General features: G+C 43.6%; 1 protein-coding gene across 2 annotated transcripts in view; it reads left to right on the forward strand.

Moving 5' to 3' along the window:
* ADAMTS17 (ADAM metallopeptidase with thrombospondin type 1 motif 17) overlaps window positions 1-12,935 on the forward strand; it is a 188,806-nt gene that overhangs the window by 108,686 nt on the left and 67,185 nt on the right. For both annotated transcript variants that reach the window (XM_086471601.1, XM_086471602.1), the window contains exons 11-14: window positions 313-414; window positions 2,114-2,259; window positions 7,402-7,568; window positions 10,220-10,347. In XM_086471601.1, coding sequence (XP_086327727.1) covers window positions 313-414; window positions 2,114-2,259; window positions 7,402-7,568; window positions 10,220-10,347 — 543 coding nt within the window. The remainder of the gene's footprint in view (window positions 1-312; window positions 415-2,113; window positions 2,260-7,401; window positions 7,569-10,219; window positions 10,348-12,935) is intronic.

Consider the following 12,935-nt stretch of genomic DNA (forward strand, 5'->3'; position numbering starts at 1 on the left):
ATCCATCTTGGCCTCTCATATAGGATTCTTTTTTAATAGACCAGATTTATTCTTGTGAAAAGAAACCTGTTTAAATAATGCACTTCTTGTTTTGGGTGGGTTTTGTTCCTGACAATGGCACCCATCAATCTCTTTTATGTTTCCAGCCCCACCACTTAATGCCAATCTATCCTTAAAAAATAATTGCTTCCAAACCAACTAGATGCCTCTGGATTCACTTGAGAAAGACTGCCTGAGCTTTGAAGTGTATCCCATAATGACAGCTGACATCTCCAAAAGTAATAACTGTACCTCGTTGCTTTGTGATTACAGCATTTGATGTGTGCTGGGCTCTGGTGCCTGGTGGAAGGAGACACATCCTGTAAAACAAAGTTGGACCCCCCTCTGGATGGCACTGAATGTGGCGCAGACAAGGTAATCAAAATGCTCAGTAGCAGTCACTTTGTTTTTTCCAGCGTTGTCTGTGGAATAATGTTTCCAAGATGTTCAGTGTTTACCATAAACCCGTATTTTATACTGATTCTGTTACAGAAACTGCTCAATTAACAGCTGGATTGGGTTAAGTCTTCCTGATTTTGTTACGTGTATTTCAGTAGCCTCTGGAGACCTCAGTAGTCAAGTTCTTGTGGTCTGGGCATCCTACAAACACGGCAGGAAACCCCCATGCCTCACTCTGCTGAGTGCACAGACTGAGTACCCCGTGAGTCACGTTAGGTAGTAGCTGCTCTTGTCCCTTGTGTCCATCACTGCCAGCAGTGTTTCATGAGTGAGGTGTTTTTTCAGTGTAAGCTAAGGTAGTAATGTGCTTGGCTATATTTGGGGTAGAAAGTGTGGAGAGCATTTAGGTTGTCATTCGGGGAGTGGAGAAAGATGAGGGAAGAAAAAGAGGCCGCTTAAAAATTTTTTGTTTCTAAAAGTAGCTCAAAATGTATTGAGCTCAAATACAGTGATGTTCAGTTATTTTTGAAGTATCATTTACTGTACTGTGTGTATATGCTCAGATGACGAAGGCGTATATAGGCTTTCCAGAGTCCAGGTCGATGTAGAAAATTGTTACAAGAAACACAAAATAAGCTGTCAGATTAGTGTATCTCCCTCCAGTGAAAATCAACAGACCAGTAACGGGATTCAGTGCCATAAGGGTGGGAGTTACTGAGGCTCAGCTGCTGCCTCCCAGCTGACCTACTGTGCTAACAGAAGTTGACTTAGGTGAACATTTTAACCCCTGAGATGGGCTGTGCTAGGGGTTATGTGGTTCATAAATGTATGTGGTTGGTTCTCCCAGTGCGGCTGATAACTTGTTAGGCTACAAAAGAACTTGGGTGGTTTGGTAACTGCCAGCCCCTTACTGGTGTTGGATTCTGATATTTTTATATGTTGTATGGTTGGGGAGATAAGAAAGGGTAAAATTAAAAAGTTTTTTGCTAAAATCAAAGATTAGATAACTTTTCTTTGCTTCCAAATAAAGATCAACAATGACAAGAGAAGCTGGATCCTGGAAAGTATGACAAGGAAACTGAGACAAAAGATTTTTAGATACATGTTTTTTCTAACTGCAGGAGTCCTGGTGATTCTTTCATAAGACCACTTAGCAGTGCTTACTGTATCATATCCTGCACCGAGCAGGAGAATAGGCCAAGTTTGCTGCTTGGTCAGGAGCCAGCACAACCTATTAGAATCAAAGGTTGTTTGGTGCTTTAGCCAAGTTAGGTCCAAAATACCTCAATTATTTTGTACATACTGGGAATACTGCTGATGAAGACATTGCTTTGGGGTATAATTTCTTGGACTCAGTTTCTGTGAAGAGTGTGGCTTTAAGTCTTAGCGCTTAGATAATTATCTGCTTTATAAAGCGAGGGGCTCAGTTCTGTGATTATTGCTTTTAACGACAGAACTCCCTTCAGGGGTGTGTTGAAGGTGACACTTAGATTTCTGTGTTTCACCTCCTCACTTTCTCCTCCTCTGACCTCCATCTCACTGAAGCCTTGGACCTCTAGAAGCTTAAACATGGGCCTGTTGTAATCTCTCAGACATCCTTTTAGGTCCACCTGTGCAGGAATGTTTGCAAGATCACGGCTTCTTTCCAGCCTGTGCTAACACAATTGCATTTCAGTGGTGCCGAGCTGGGGAGTGCGTCAGTAAAACTCCCATCCCTGAGCATGTTGATGGAGACTGGAGCATGTGGAGTCAGTGGAGCATGTGCAGCCGGACGTGTGGCACGGGAGTGCGATTCAGACAGCGGAAATGTGACAATCCCCCGTAAGTCTTCACGTTGTGCTGATTTCTTTTTGCATGTAGCACTTGGACAACCCTTGCTGCAAGGGTACAGGGAAGAAACGGGCAGCAGAGCTGTGCAGAGGACATGAGAGATTTCTTGTTCACAAGCGGAAGGGCCAGGTCAAAATCCTGGAGTGACTCCAAGTGAAGCAGGTTCTGTGGAAGTGGCTTGAAGGGTTACCATTGGAAGCGGCCCATTGCAATGATCCAAACATAGATACAATTGAATTAAAAACGTGCAGTTTGGCAGAAAAACCGGTGCTGTGTCTCCTCTCCAGCACTGCAGTGAATGAGGAGGGGTTGATCTGGATCTACGTATCTGAGCCAATTATGTCTGAGAGATCGGTTTTGCAGGGAGTGCTGGCTCTGGGCTTGGGAAGCGACAGAATGGCTGACAGTGGTCATAGTGTCACACAGCTGAGTTGGTAAAGCACCCTGAGATGTTCTGTGCATCAGGACGTGCTGCATACGAAAAGGAAAGTTGTCCTGCACGCAGAGTGCAGTGGGTGCTGTTTGGTTCCTGCACAGTGATTACAAATAAACCTACGCTCTCTGCTTGGGCTTGGATTTTCTTCTGATTCGTGAAGAAATGTAAGTGTTGTTATCTCCCATGTGCCCTCCTTCATCCCTCAGGTCAGCTGAGGCACATCTGGAAGTCTTTTCTTCTTATGGGAGGCCTGACCATGTTACCATGGTGGCCATTTAACTGACCACCCCTCTTTGTGTGCATTATAACTTCTGAGAAGAGTGAGGGTGCTCACAATCTTGAGAGCAGCCCTCCAAGTTGTGTATCTCTAACTTTATTCATATTTTAAGATTTTCTCCACAGACAAAGCACAGGAAACTTTTCTTTTTAAATAGGGGCTGAAATTCTGCCTAGCAACATAGTCACTTTGAAGACATGTCTGGATGATGGATAGACACACACTGGCTGCTGCTGAGCTGTATTCATGTGAAAGGGATATATTTGTTTATTCCTCTCCTTAAATAATGCTGAACTGCAATTCCATGTCTATAGTGTCCAGGCTTCATTTTTACCAGCTCGTTTTCCTGAACAAGGGACTGAGCTGGTTTCTTTGCTGTCAGCTACAAAAAACACAGTGCTGACCAACCTAAATCCATTCATCATCGTTCCTTAAATTACAGGAAATGCTCCCTCCAAGATTGCACACTGAATTTAAAATTCTCTTGCTCATATACATTCTTGGCTGGGGATACACACGTGATCTTCTTTTGCTTCAGATTCCTGGCATCGGCCCACTTCTGCAGCTGGTTTATTCACTGTCCAAAAATATTGGCTAAGGGATTTATCTTTTATTTTATATATATTTGGTCTTGGGTATTTTTTTTGTTTAGCTGGAATCTCTACTCCTGCCAGCTGACTTTTGAGCCTGTGGGACTATCAGTATTTTTAAACCAGTTGCTTCGTTGTTTGATTTGGTTTTTCTTCTCTGTAATTTCTCTGAGTATTTGCATGCATTGCCTCCAAATGGTTGTAAGGCAGTGTGTCATGAGCCAGTTTGCATGTGCAGACTTTTGAGTTGAACTGCCCTGTGTTCTTGTCAAGGCTTTGTTGTGCAGTGGGATTGAAGAGAAAACCACTGGCTAAAAGAGAATATCAGAATGAGATCTTCTCCACTCCCTTCCTGTCATGTAAAACTGTTAAGGTATAAATGGGCTTTAATTTCTTCAGTCCCATTACTGGGTGGATTCTCTTGCCATAAATGCAGTGGAAGATGGTCGTGAAGTTGTCTACCAGGAGATCTCACACAGTCACTGTTTCAGGCATGAGTCAGGGTGGGCTTGAATTATAGTGTTTATTGGAACTCCCAGGCAGTGCTAGAGCTCACATTATACAGGGCTTGGGACCTAGGATTACAGGGATCTTTCCCTTCAGATTCTTTTGCAGAATCTGATAGAGATGATGCCCAAAGTTGTGGCCTCAGCATTTGGAAAAGTGGAAGGGAGACAAGGATGAAGCCATAAAAATGGAAAGAAGCAGAAGAAAGTTGTATGAAAGAGTGCTAGGTAACCGTTTGTAGGAGACCAGAGAGAGTGACTGTCACTGTTTTCCTTCATCTTGCATGATGAAAACCCTCAGTATCTTGTTTAAACTTGCCAAGAGGCCTGTAATACTGGAACTCTATTGCAGAGATCAGTTAAGTAAAAGATTACTGTCAGTAATTCTGCATTCCTTACCCAAACAGTAACAGAACCTAATCAGCGTGGCAGAACTGTGTCATGTCCATTTTGCTGTCTGCCTTTCCATGTCTGTTCATCTGCTTGTTCCTGAACCCCTTGAACAGACACTGTATATTCCACTAGTGTTTTTCTGGAGTTAGTCTAGTAGAAAGCAGCAACATACTACCAAATGAAGTGTGATGCTGTTGAACAGAGGAGAGCTGAGGTGGGAAGGTCTTGTTGGTTATATTACTTTCTGTTGGGTTGCTGGGAGTAGAAACATCCCCAGATCTGTAGGATGCTCTGTTGTTTTGTGAGTGATGAGTGCAAGCAACTCTAATTTTGGCAGAAAATACATCAGGAGGAGGCAGTTCATTTTATTCCTTAATTAGAAAGGGAAGACAGGTCAGGCTGCAGAAGGACCGAGCAGAGGAGTGCAGGCCAAAAGGCACTACGTTCCTACAGCTCCCACTGACTGGGAGTGGTGGGTGCTTGGGAAGTCTCTGTCTCCTAGTGGATTTGGCTATTACTTTATTATTGCCAGTGACCATTATTACCAACAGCGAGAGCTGCTTGCTTCCATTCTGCATTGGCAAACTCATAGAAAGGCCCTCACAAGTTAATGATATCTTAAGATTAAAGCCAAAGCAACTGCTGATGAGCACAGTGAATAGCAGTCCTGCTGTGCCTCCAGTTCCGTGGCCATCAGCTTGATACCCTGCTTTCGAGAGAGCACTCTTTGGTACTCTGGCTGCTTTGTTTTGGTTTTTTTTTCTTCTTTTTGTTTTCCCGGTGCAAGTACACCCAAATATGCACAGAGTCACTTACGTCCAATGGCTACATCTCTTTAGCTGTAGCCAAAGAGATGGTTCTCAAACCAAAGTTTGTGTATCTGATGTCTTTATGTGAGCGCAGGGTTCATGTGGGAGGAAGCCCATGTCATGCTTCTAGTCATCTGGACTGAGCGTCTGTCTCATCCAGTCTAAGGCAGCAGACATAATCCTCCCAGAAGATTTCTGCATCAGTCTCAGCACATCTGCTGCCTTCCACGTGTCTGTGGCAGAGGTGTTAGCAGTGCAAGCAGGCGTTCGTTCAGGCTGTTCTGGTGACTCTCTATGATGTTACAGTGTCGTTGGAGCTGAGCAGTTCCATTAAAAAACAAAAACAAAACCAAAACACTCTGGGATTAATGGAGCTACTGTAAAAATTTGATCTAGGCTGAAATTTGGCATAAACCTCTTCTGTGCAGAATCAAATGTTTCTGTTGCACTGAATGCTGAATTCATCAAGTCCAGCACAGCTGGGAAATGAAGGACCCAGCCCTATAGCCAGTGTGTAGATTAACAGGGCAGCTCTTGCTAGGACCACTGACACAAATGATATACAATGAGGGCCTTGGTTTCTAATTAGCTGTGTGATACAACCTGATGTTCATTGGTTTTCTGGGAGGGAAGGGGGAGGAAGCTTTTGGAATGAACTGCCATAGTGCTAAAAACTGGAATTTGGCTGGAGTTGCTTTTTGTAGCCATCTGTTAAAGAAAAGTAAGAACAAGACTTCATCTGTCTTTGCTCATTACAGCTGTGGAGATAGGTATGCAACAAATTCAGGAGAGTATCAGCAAGTAGCTAAAGAAATTATCTGTTAGGATGTCTAAGTCTTTTGCTTATTTGGAGTTTTATTTTGTGTTTTGTTTTGTTTTGCAAATAAAATATAGGCTATTGTTGAGAGTTTGAGTTTTCCTCCTTCTCTGGGGAATCATAAATAAGAATAAATAGATTTTGCAGGTGCTTAATCCTGGTGTTGGATTAGAGGCCTTTCCTGCATGTTTAAAAAACCAAACGTGTAAAATAGCATGGTTTTCATGGACAGAGATTATCTGCTGCACAGATTTGTTTCTGGACACCTTACTTACAGGTTATAGCTACTTCTGTGCTATTTTCGATTCAAACTGCTGCAGAATCTCAGAGGATGTGCTGAAGAGACATTTCCTGTGTCTGCATTGTTAAGAGTGTTTGAGGCAAGGGGAAAAGCAAATGGTGGGAAGAAAAAGGTGAAACATTCTGGGTTGCCTGCCTTTGCCGTGGGTATTTGGCGTGATCCTGGGCACAGTAACGTCACCTTGGTGCTTCTAGGTTCCCCATTAAGAATATAAACACTTAACTTTGGTATTTGTGATGGAAATCAAATTATGTTCTGAACTGCCTGACTGTGCAAATACAAATAATACTTAGACTTTAGGTGTCATGCTCAGCGCACCTTCCAAAGCCTAACCCTCACAAGTCACTGTCAGTTACCAAATTTGTCCCAAGTCACAGGAGAAGTTAGTCAGAGCTCAGGCCTGATGTCAAGGCAGAACCCGAAGTTTGGGAGTGCCTTGCTTCAAGTCCTGTTCTGAAACTGCCAGTACACACGAACACATTCTCTCCACACTTTCTCAATCATTAACCTGCTCCATCTGAAAATGGGTTAGTACAGGAATGAACTGCTATTGAAGTAAAAGAAGAAATGGAGGTCAGCAGTGCAGAATTAGTCACAGCCCTTGGTTTGCAACCAGAATACAAACAGTTAAACACTCTATACCTTCTAAGAAGGCTGCTTAGTGCCCACAGGTGAACAGCATTTTGGATTACCTCTTATCTGAGATGTTCCATGTGTAGGCAGCTCCTTTTTATCGAGCTATGTGTGGGATACTACGAAAGAGCATGCTTCTGAAGTACTCCAGAGCATCTGTTATAAGACAGTTGCAGATCCAGAAAGGAGCTTGAATAATTTTCTGTCAGAGCCACTGAGAGCAGGATTTGCCCTCCAACAAGGAACATCTGGGAGGAAGGATCTTTCCTGCTCTTTCAAGAGTTGCCTTGGACAGGGAAGATCAGGCAAAGGTCATGCCTGTGAGAAGCTGAGCTTTTCCTGCTGACCCTGATTCGTCTTTCCCGTGGTAGCCCGGGGCCAGGCGGGAAGAACTGCCGGGGAGCCAGCGTGGAGCACACTGTGTGTGAGAACTTACCCTGCCCTAAAGGTGTGCCAGGCTTCAGGGACCAACAGTGCCAGGCCCATGACAGATACACCAACAAGAAGAAAAGCGTCCTGACAGCTGTCATCGTGGATGGTAAGTTTTTTCACCTTCCTCTGTGATTCCTTGCTGTTCTTTCACTGCAGCTTTTCAACCCATCTTGATTTCATCTGCAAGACTTCCATTTGTTGGTGAGAAGGCTACAGTATGTTCCCTCTAGCTACCTCTGAAAGACTAATTACAATTAGTTGTTCCTGGTGCTGCCCTGCTGTTCTTTTTAGCCTTCTTAGCAGAAGATACAGAGCTGTCAGTTCTTTGCTCATCTTTTTGTAATGCTGGGGGAGAAGTGCCTTAACTTGATTCCCAGTCTGAACAGGCAGGTATTTGGGAATGGGAGTTGAAACATTAGAAAGTTCAATTAATATAGAACTGAAAAAAAGAAGGATTCCCTGGGACATTTTTGATGTCTGTCAATTCTGGGCATTTCAGCATGATTGCCTATCCTACTTACATTCCTTTAATCCTTCCTTTGCTAGGATCTTGCTGTTCATCTACTATTCAACCAGATGCTGGGGCGATATGAAAAGGGATCGTAATGATGTCCTTTTAGTAGGAACAAACATCTTTCGTTGCATTCTGCTGAAAACCAGACAAGGCCAGTTTCATTTGGTCGTATTAAAGACGTGCTTGAACAGAGGAGGGTGGTGTTGGAACTGATACCAGAGACCAGACATTGGATAAGCCCTTTCCTGTGCAAGCATTGACAAATTAGGTCTGACGCCAGGACAAGCGTACAGACAGCGTTTCAGTTCCCATAGCAGACCCTCCAAGAGCACAATTCCTTCAGATGCCCCAGGAGACAGGCTTGTTTTGCCTGTTGTTCCCCTCTGCCCTCCTTCCCAAATAGTTTTGCTGGGTGAATGCACAATGCAGAGCTACTCCCCTGATTAATTTCAGTCACAGAAAGCTCTTCCAGTTTTTTCCAGGGGTGAGCTGTTTCACTCCTTTCTCCATTTCCAATCAGGAACTGTAGGTTGCTGAGGGTCCTGTAAATAGGAGAGAAAAGGGAAAAACTGAATGATCCAGTGATATTCTCTGATCAGTGCTGCCAGAGTTAGTAGCATATTGCAGTGGGAACTTCATTCCCTCACAGAAGGGGAATATGCCATTTTTTGGCCACCTGAAGACTGAACAAGCTATTGCTAAAAGATAATAGCCAACATTATTCCTGCTATTAGCAAAGCATCACTTGCCTGAGCCATATTGCCCCAGCTTCCATGAATGCAAATTAGAAACCTCTCCTGCCCCATTGCAGATCTCGCAGCTGCAGAGAGAGGCTGTCCAGAGGCGGTCGGACTAGCAGTTTCCTGCACAAGCTGCTCTTTCAACAGCTTTCCCAGCTCCTCTGTTCACTCTGCAAGTGAAACCAAAATCCAGCCTCTGCGAATTTGCTTTGCGTCAGACACAAGGCCGGGAGTTTGAGCATCCGCAGGATATGCTGGTCCCTCTGTCAAGCAAGACAGACGGACAGAGGGCAGCTCAGCTTTGCACCTCAGTGTCAATCTTTCTTGAAGCATGTTAGAGCACCCGTGCGATGTTCTCCAGTACCTTTTTTTCAGCATATTGAAGCACCACGCTCAGAAGCATTTAAATAAACAGAGATCCAAACCAAGGTTGAGCTAATCTCCACTGTGCTTGAACTCTAGTACCTGTGTTAATGAGGCGGGAGCTGATCACAGGGTTTTGATTGCGTCGGAAACTTAGAAAAGGCCTCTGCCACTTAGCTGAATGCGTTGGCAAACGGACTCTCTCCTGTCTGATGAGTGGAGGTACTTGACTATGCAGAGCGAAACATGTTTCCATTTGAATGTCTATAGGTTCTTCCTTGGATGAAGTCCGTGAGTAGCAGAGTCGGCTCCAAAGGAAAAACATTACACTGCCTAAATATCTGTTTCTTAAACATATGGCAAATGCAGTCAGCAAACCCTGACATCTGCTCTGTGCTGCCAGTTAATAATACAAATCTTTGAAAAAGCCTTTTTACTTAACTCCTCCTCTAGCTATACACAATAGTCGCTTTTCCGAAGTGAGGTCTAAAAATATAATACAGCGATTGCCATTAGCATGCAGGAAAAATACAACTTTTCTCTACTGATACATTTCAAATTAGTTTGGGAGTTCTTTAGATATTCTAGCAGCATACTTTTCTGACAGAAATGTTTGTAGGGCTCCAAAATCAGTTTAAGGTAATAGGTATGCAAGAATGCTTTGAATCTATTTGATATATAGATTTTATATATTTGAATATACAAGCGTCCTTGTTGGCAAACTGGTACAAGAAATCAGTCCACCAAGAGTAGAAATGTACTGGAGAACTTGTTTTTCTTAAATCACTGGCTGTAGCCTGAATTTTGTCTGAGATGCTCACGCAGTGACTTGGTCATTCGTATCAGACTGCTGAATGTTCCCTGTAGCAAACATGTTCTGTTCACAAGCAGGTAGAAGTATACTGACTAAATGGTTTTCTGTGTCTTAAAAGACCAATCTCATCAACGTGACCCTTTGAATACTGATATTTTAAAGTAGGGAAATGACAGGCCTAAATTGAAAGGCTCGTGTTCCTTCAAAGATGAGAATATCAACAGATATCTTTCCAAATCCATTCATGTAGAGATTGCATCACCGTTGCCTCAAATACTTATTTGTGCTGTTCCTAAAGGCGGTTGCTTTTGTATTTCTTTTTCCAGATAAGCCATGTGAGCTCTTCTGCTCTCCGTTGGGGAAGGATTCCCCGGTGCTGGTGGCAGACAGAGTCCTCGATGGTACTCCATGTGGACCTTACGAGACCGACCTCTGTGTACATGGCAAGTGCCAGGTGGAGTAACTTTCTCTTGTTTTATTTCTAGTGTTACGTGTAGTCTGGGGCAGCTGTGCATATCCTAGAAGAACAGGCATCCATGTGGGTGGCTGGGAGGCTGTCTCTGAGGTGAGGGCAACCCTGTTTTATAACGCCCATTGCAAGTGCTCCACAGCCCTCTGTCTTGGTCTGAGAACTACGATAAATGCCCGAGGTATGAGATTATTACTGAACAGCTGGGAATGTTCAATGAGCACATTTGCTGTGTGTAGTCATCAAATGGCTTGGGTGGGAAGGGACTTCTGTGAGGGGAGCAGATGGGAGTGGAAATCTGGCTTGCTTAACTGCTCTGTTTTGGCTGTTGGAGGAATCACTGAAAACACAGTGATGCTGCAAACTGGATTACAAATTGTCACTAGCCTGTAACAAGTGTTACGATGCCAGCTTTACAGGTCCACTTGGTTCCTGCCTAGAAATATTGAGAAAGATTTTCAATACCAGTTGCTCCTTGGCTCCTAGCAGCTGCAGTAGCTTCTTCTGTGTCATTTTTTGTTGACTGTATTACTGTATAATGCCAAGGTGAGTTACTGTAGGGGCCCATCAAAACTGTTGGAAAGGCCTGTTTCCCCTGCAGTAAGAAAAAGGTTCCCTTCCTCCCACAAACCAGGTTTTAAAGCTCCACGCAATAGAAAATACAGGTTTTAAAGGAGCAGATCCTGCAGCGCAGGGCACAGCCCAAGCCAGTTTTCTTTTGCCTCTCATCTGCAGTGTCTTGCTTGAGTCACATAAAGAGCAAACCAGAGAGAATGTAGGGTAGGCTTCCTTCTGCTGTACTGCGATGGGACAATCAGTGTCCCCTTGGTTGTCCCTGGATGGACCGGCCAAACCCTGAACATGCTTGTTTCCTTCTGTCTCTGGTCGAGAATGGAAATGAAGAAGATTCTGTTCAAGGGTCTTCAGATTTGATTCCCTTTTCCTGGAGTGAAGGTGTGATGGCCTCTAACCATCGCACTGGTGATTATTTCTCTCTAGCCAAAGGTCACACGGAACCAAAATTAGGTGTGGGAGATCTTTGTACTACAACTCTTTGTGATTTGCTGGGCAGTGAGACAGTTTGTTACGCAGCACACTGAATGCTGAGGGAGGCCATCTCTTAGACCTGGTATTTCAGATACCTTGAAAATTTAGTGGAGTTGTGCGGACACATTAACTGGAGATTTAAGGTTTGGACAAGGGAAGGGACAGAAGAAAATGTTTATTTAGAGATCATAAATTACAGGAAGTCATTCAGAATGGGTACTCCTAGCAATATGTTGCAGTTAGATGCAAGTCATTTGTCACAGACACTATGACAGGACAGACACTTAGGAGTTTTTCTCTCTCCTAATCATGTAGCATGTGTTCAAAGTTTGCTGCACACACATTAATGATGTGAAAGACGGTTGAGTTGGCTATCGCAACCTTGCCAGTGCTGGATTCTTCCTGGCAGTTCTTCCTCTAAGTTTACCTTCATCTAGATTTGTATCCTATGTTAGGAGTTTCTCTTTTCAGTATTAACCATCCTGTTGTATCCACTAGAACATCACACTTTGCTTCCACTAACATCACTGGAGATATGCCATGGGGCACAAGGCACACCAAATTTGGCATTATTTCCAATTCCTGTGAGCAGTGATTAAGAACTACCAATTTTTATTGCTTTGATCCTTCCAGGCAGAGAGATAGATGAACATAATATTCACCTGGGTGTAAGAGAGGCTTTGGAGGCATAATGCAGCTTTACTGATAGCAACGCAGTGAGATAAGTGAACAAATCTTTGTCCAGATTCAATTTTGCGTTGCTGCAGGAGATGCTTCCTGCTGTTTCCTGCCAAGTGCTGCTGAAGAGGCATTTTTAATTCAGTCCTCCTAATTTATTCAGATGAAGCATCTGAACAGCAAGTTGCTGGGGAGCCAGCATGAGTTTGATTCTTTATATTCTCTTTAATACGAAGTGGTTTGCGTAGAGCCAGGTTCATGTTGCATCCCAAGTTACTTAATTTTCCCATTTTCAGCTGTATCTGAAAAAACTAAAAAATCCATTAATAACCTTTTATAGTAAGGCCAGCTGTGCACCTCCAGCTGTGTGCCATTGACCATTATGTTGGGCTGGCCAGCTTTACTGCTCCAAACATTCAGATCAGCCGCAAATGGTAAATCAGACATTATGGCAAGGTATGTTTTCTTCTTCCAGTGAGAAGCAGTAGCCAGCTCCCCTTCAAATGAAAACCTTTATGAGCACAGAGCTTTGGAGGTACATCATGAAAAGCAAATTGCACTCTAAGTCAGGGGCAACTGCCTTTAACCGTGCAGCGAGGTGATGACAGCTGCAGAACATTCAGTCCATTTGCATCTGGCTGAGAGAAAATGCAAAATGATCAATTCAAGCCGAGCAGATTTGAAAGCCTTGTGAACTCATTTATAATACTCTTCTGCCTTATATGCAGTTTAGCGCTGAGAGTTGCCATATGTGACTGTGTACCCCGTTTGCTGCAGATACTTGTCAAACTAGCTGCCTATTAAACCAATTTAATCAGCATATTTATTTAATTACTCTTCTCCTTATT

This window comes from Leptosomus discolor, chromosome 11 (assembly GCF_034619465.1).
Source record: "Leptosomus discolor isolate bLepDis1 chromosome 11, bLepDis1.hap2, whole genome shotgun sequence".
Taxonomy (NCBI): Eukaryota; Metazoa; Chordata; class Aves; order Leptosomiformes; family Leptosomidae; genus Leptosomus; species Leptosomus discolor.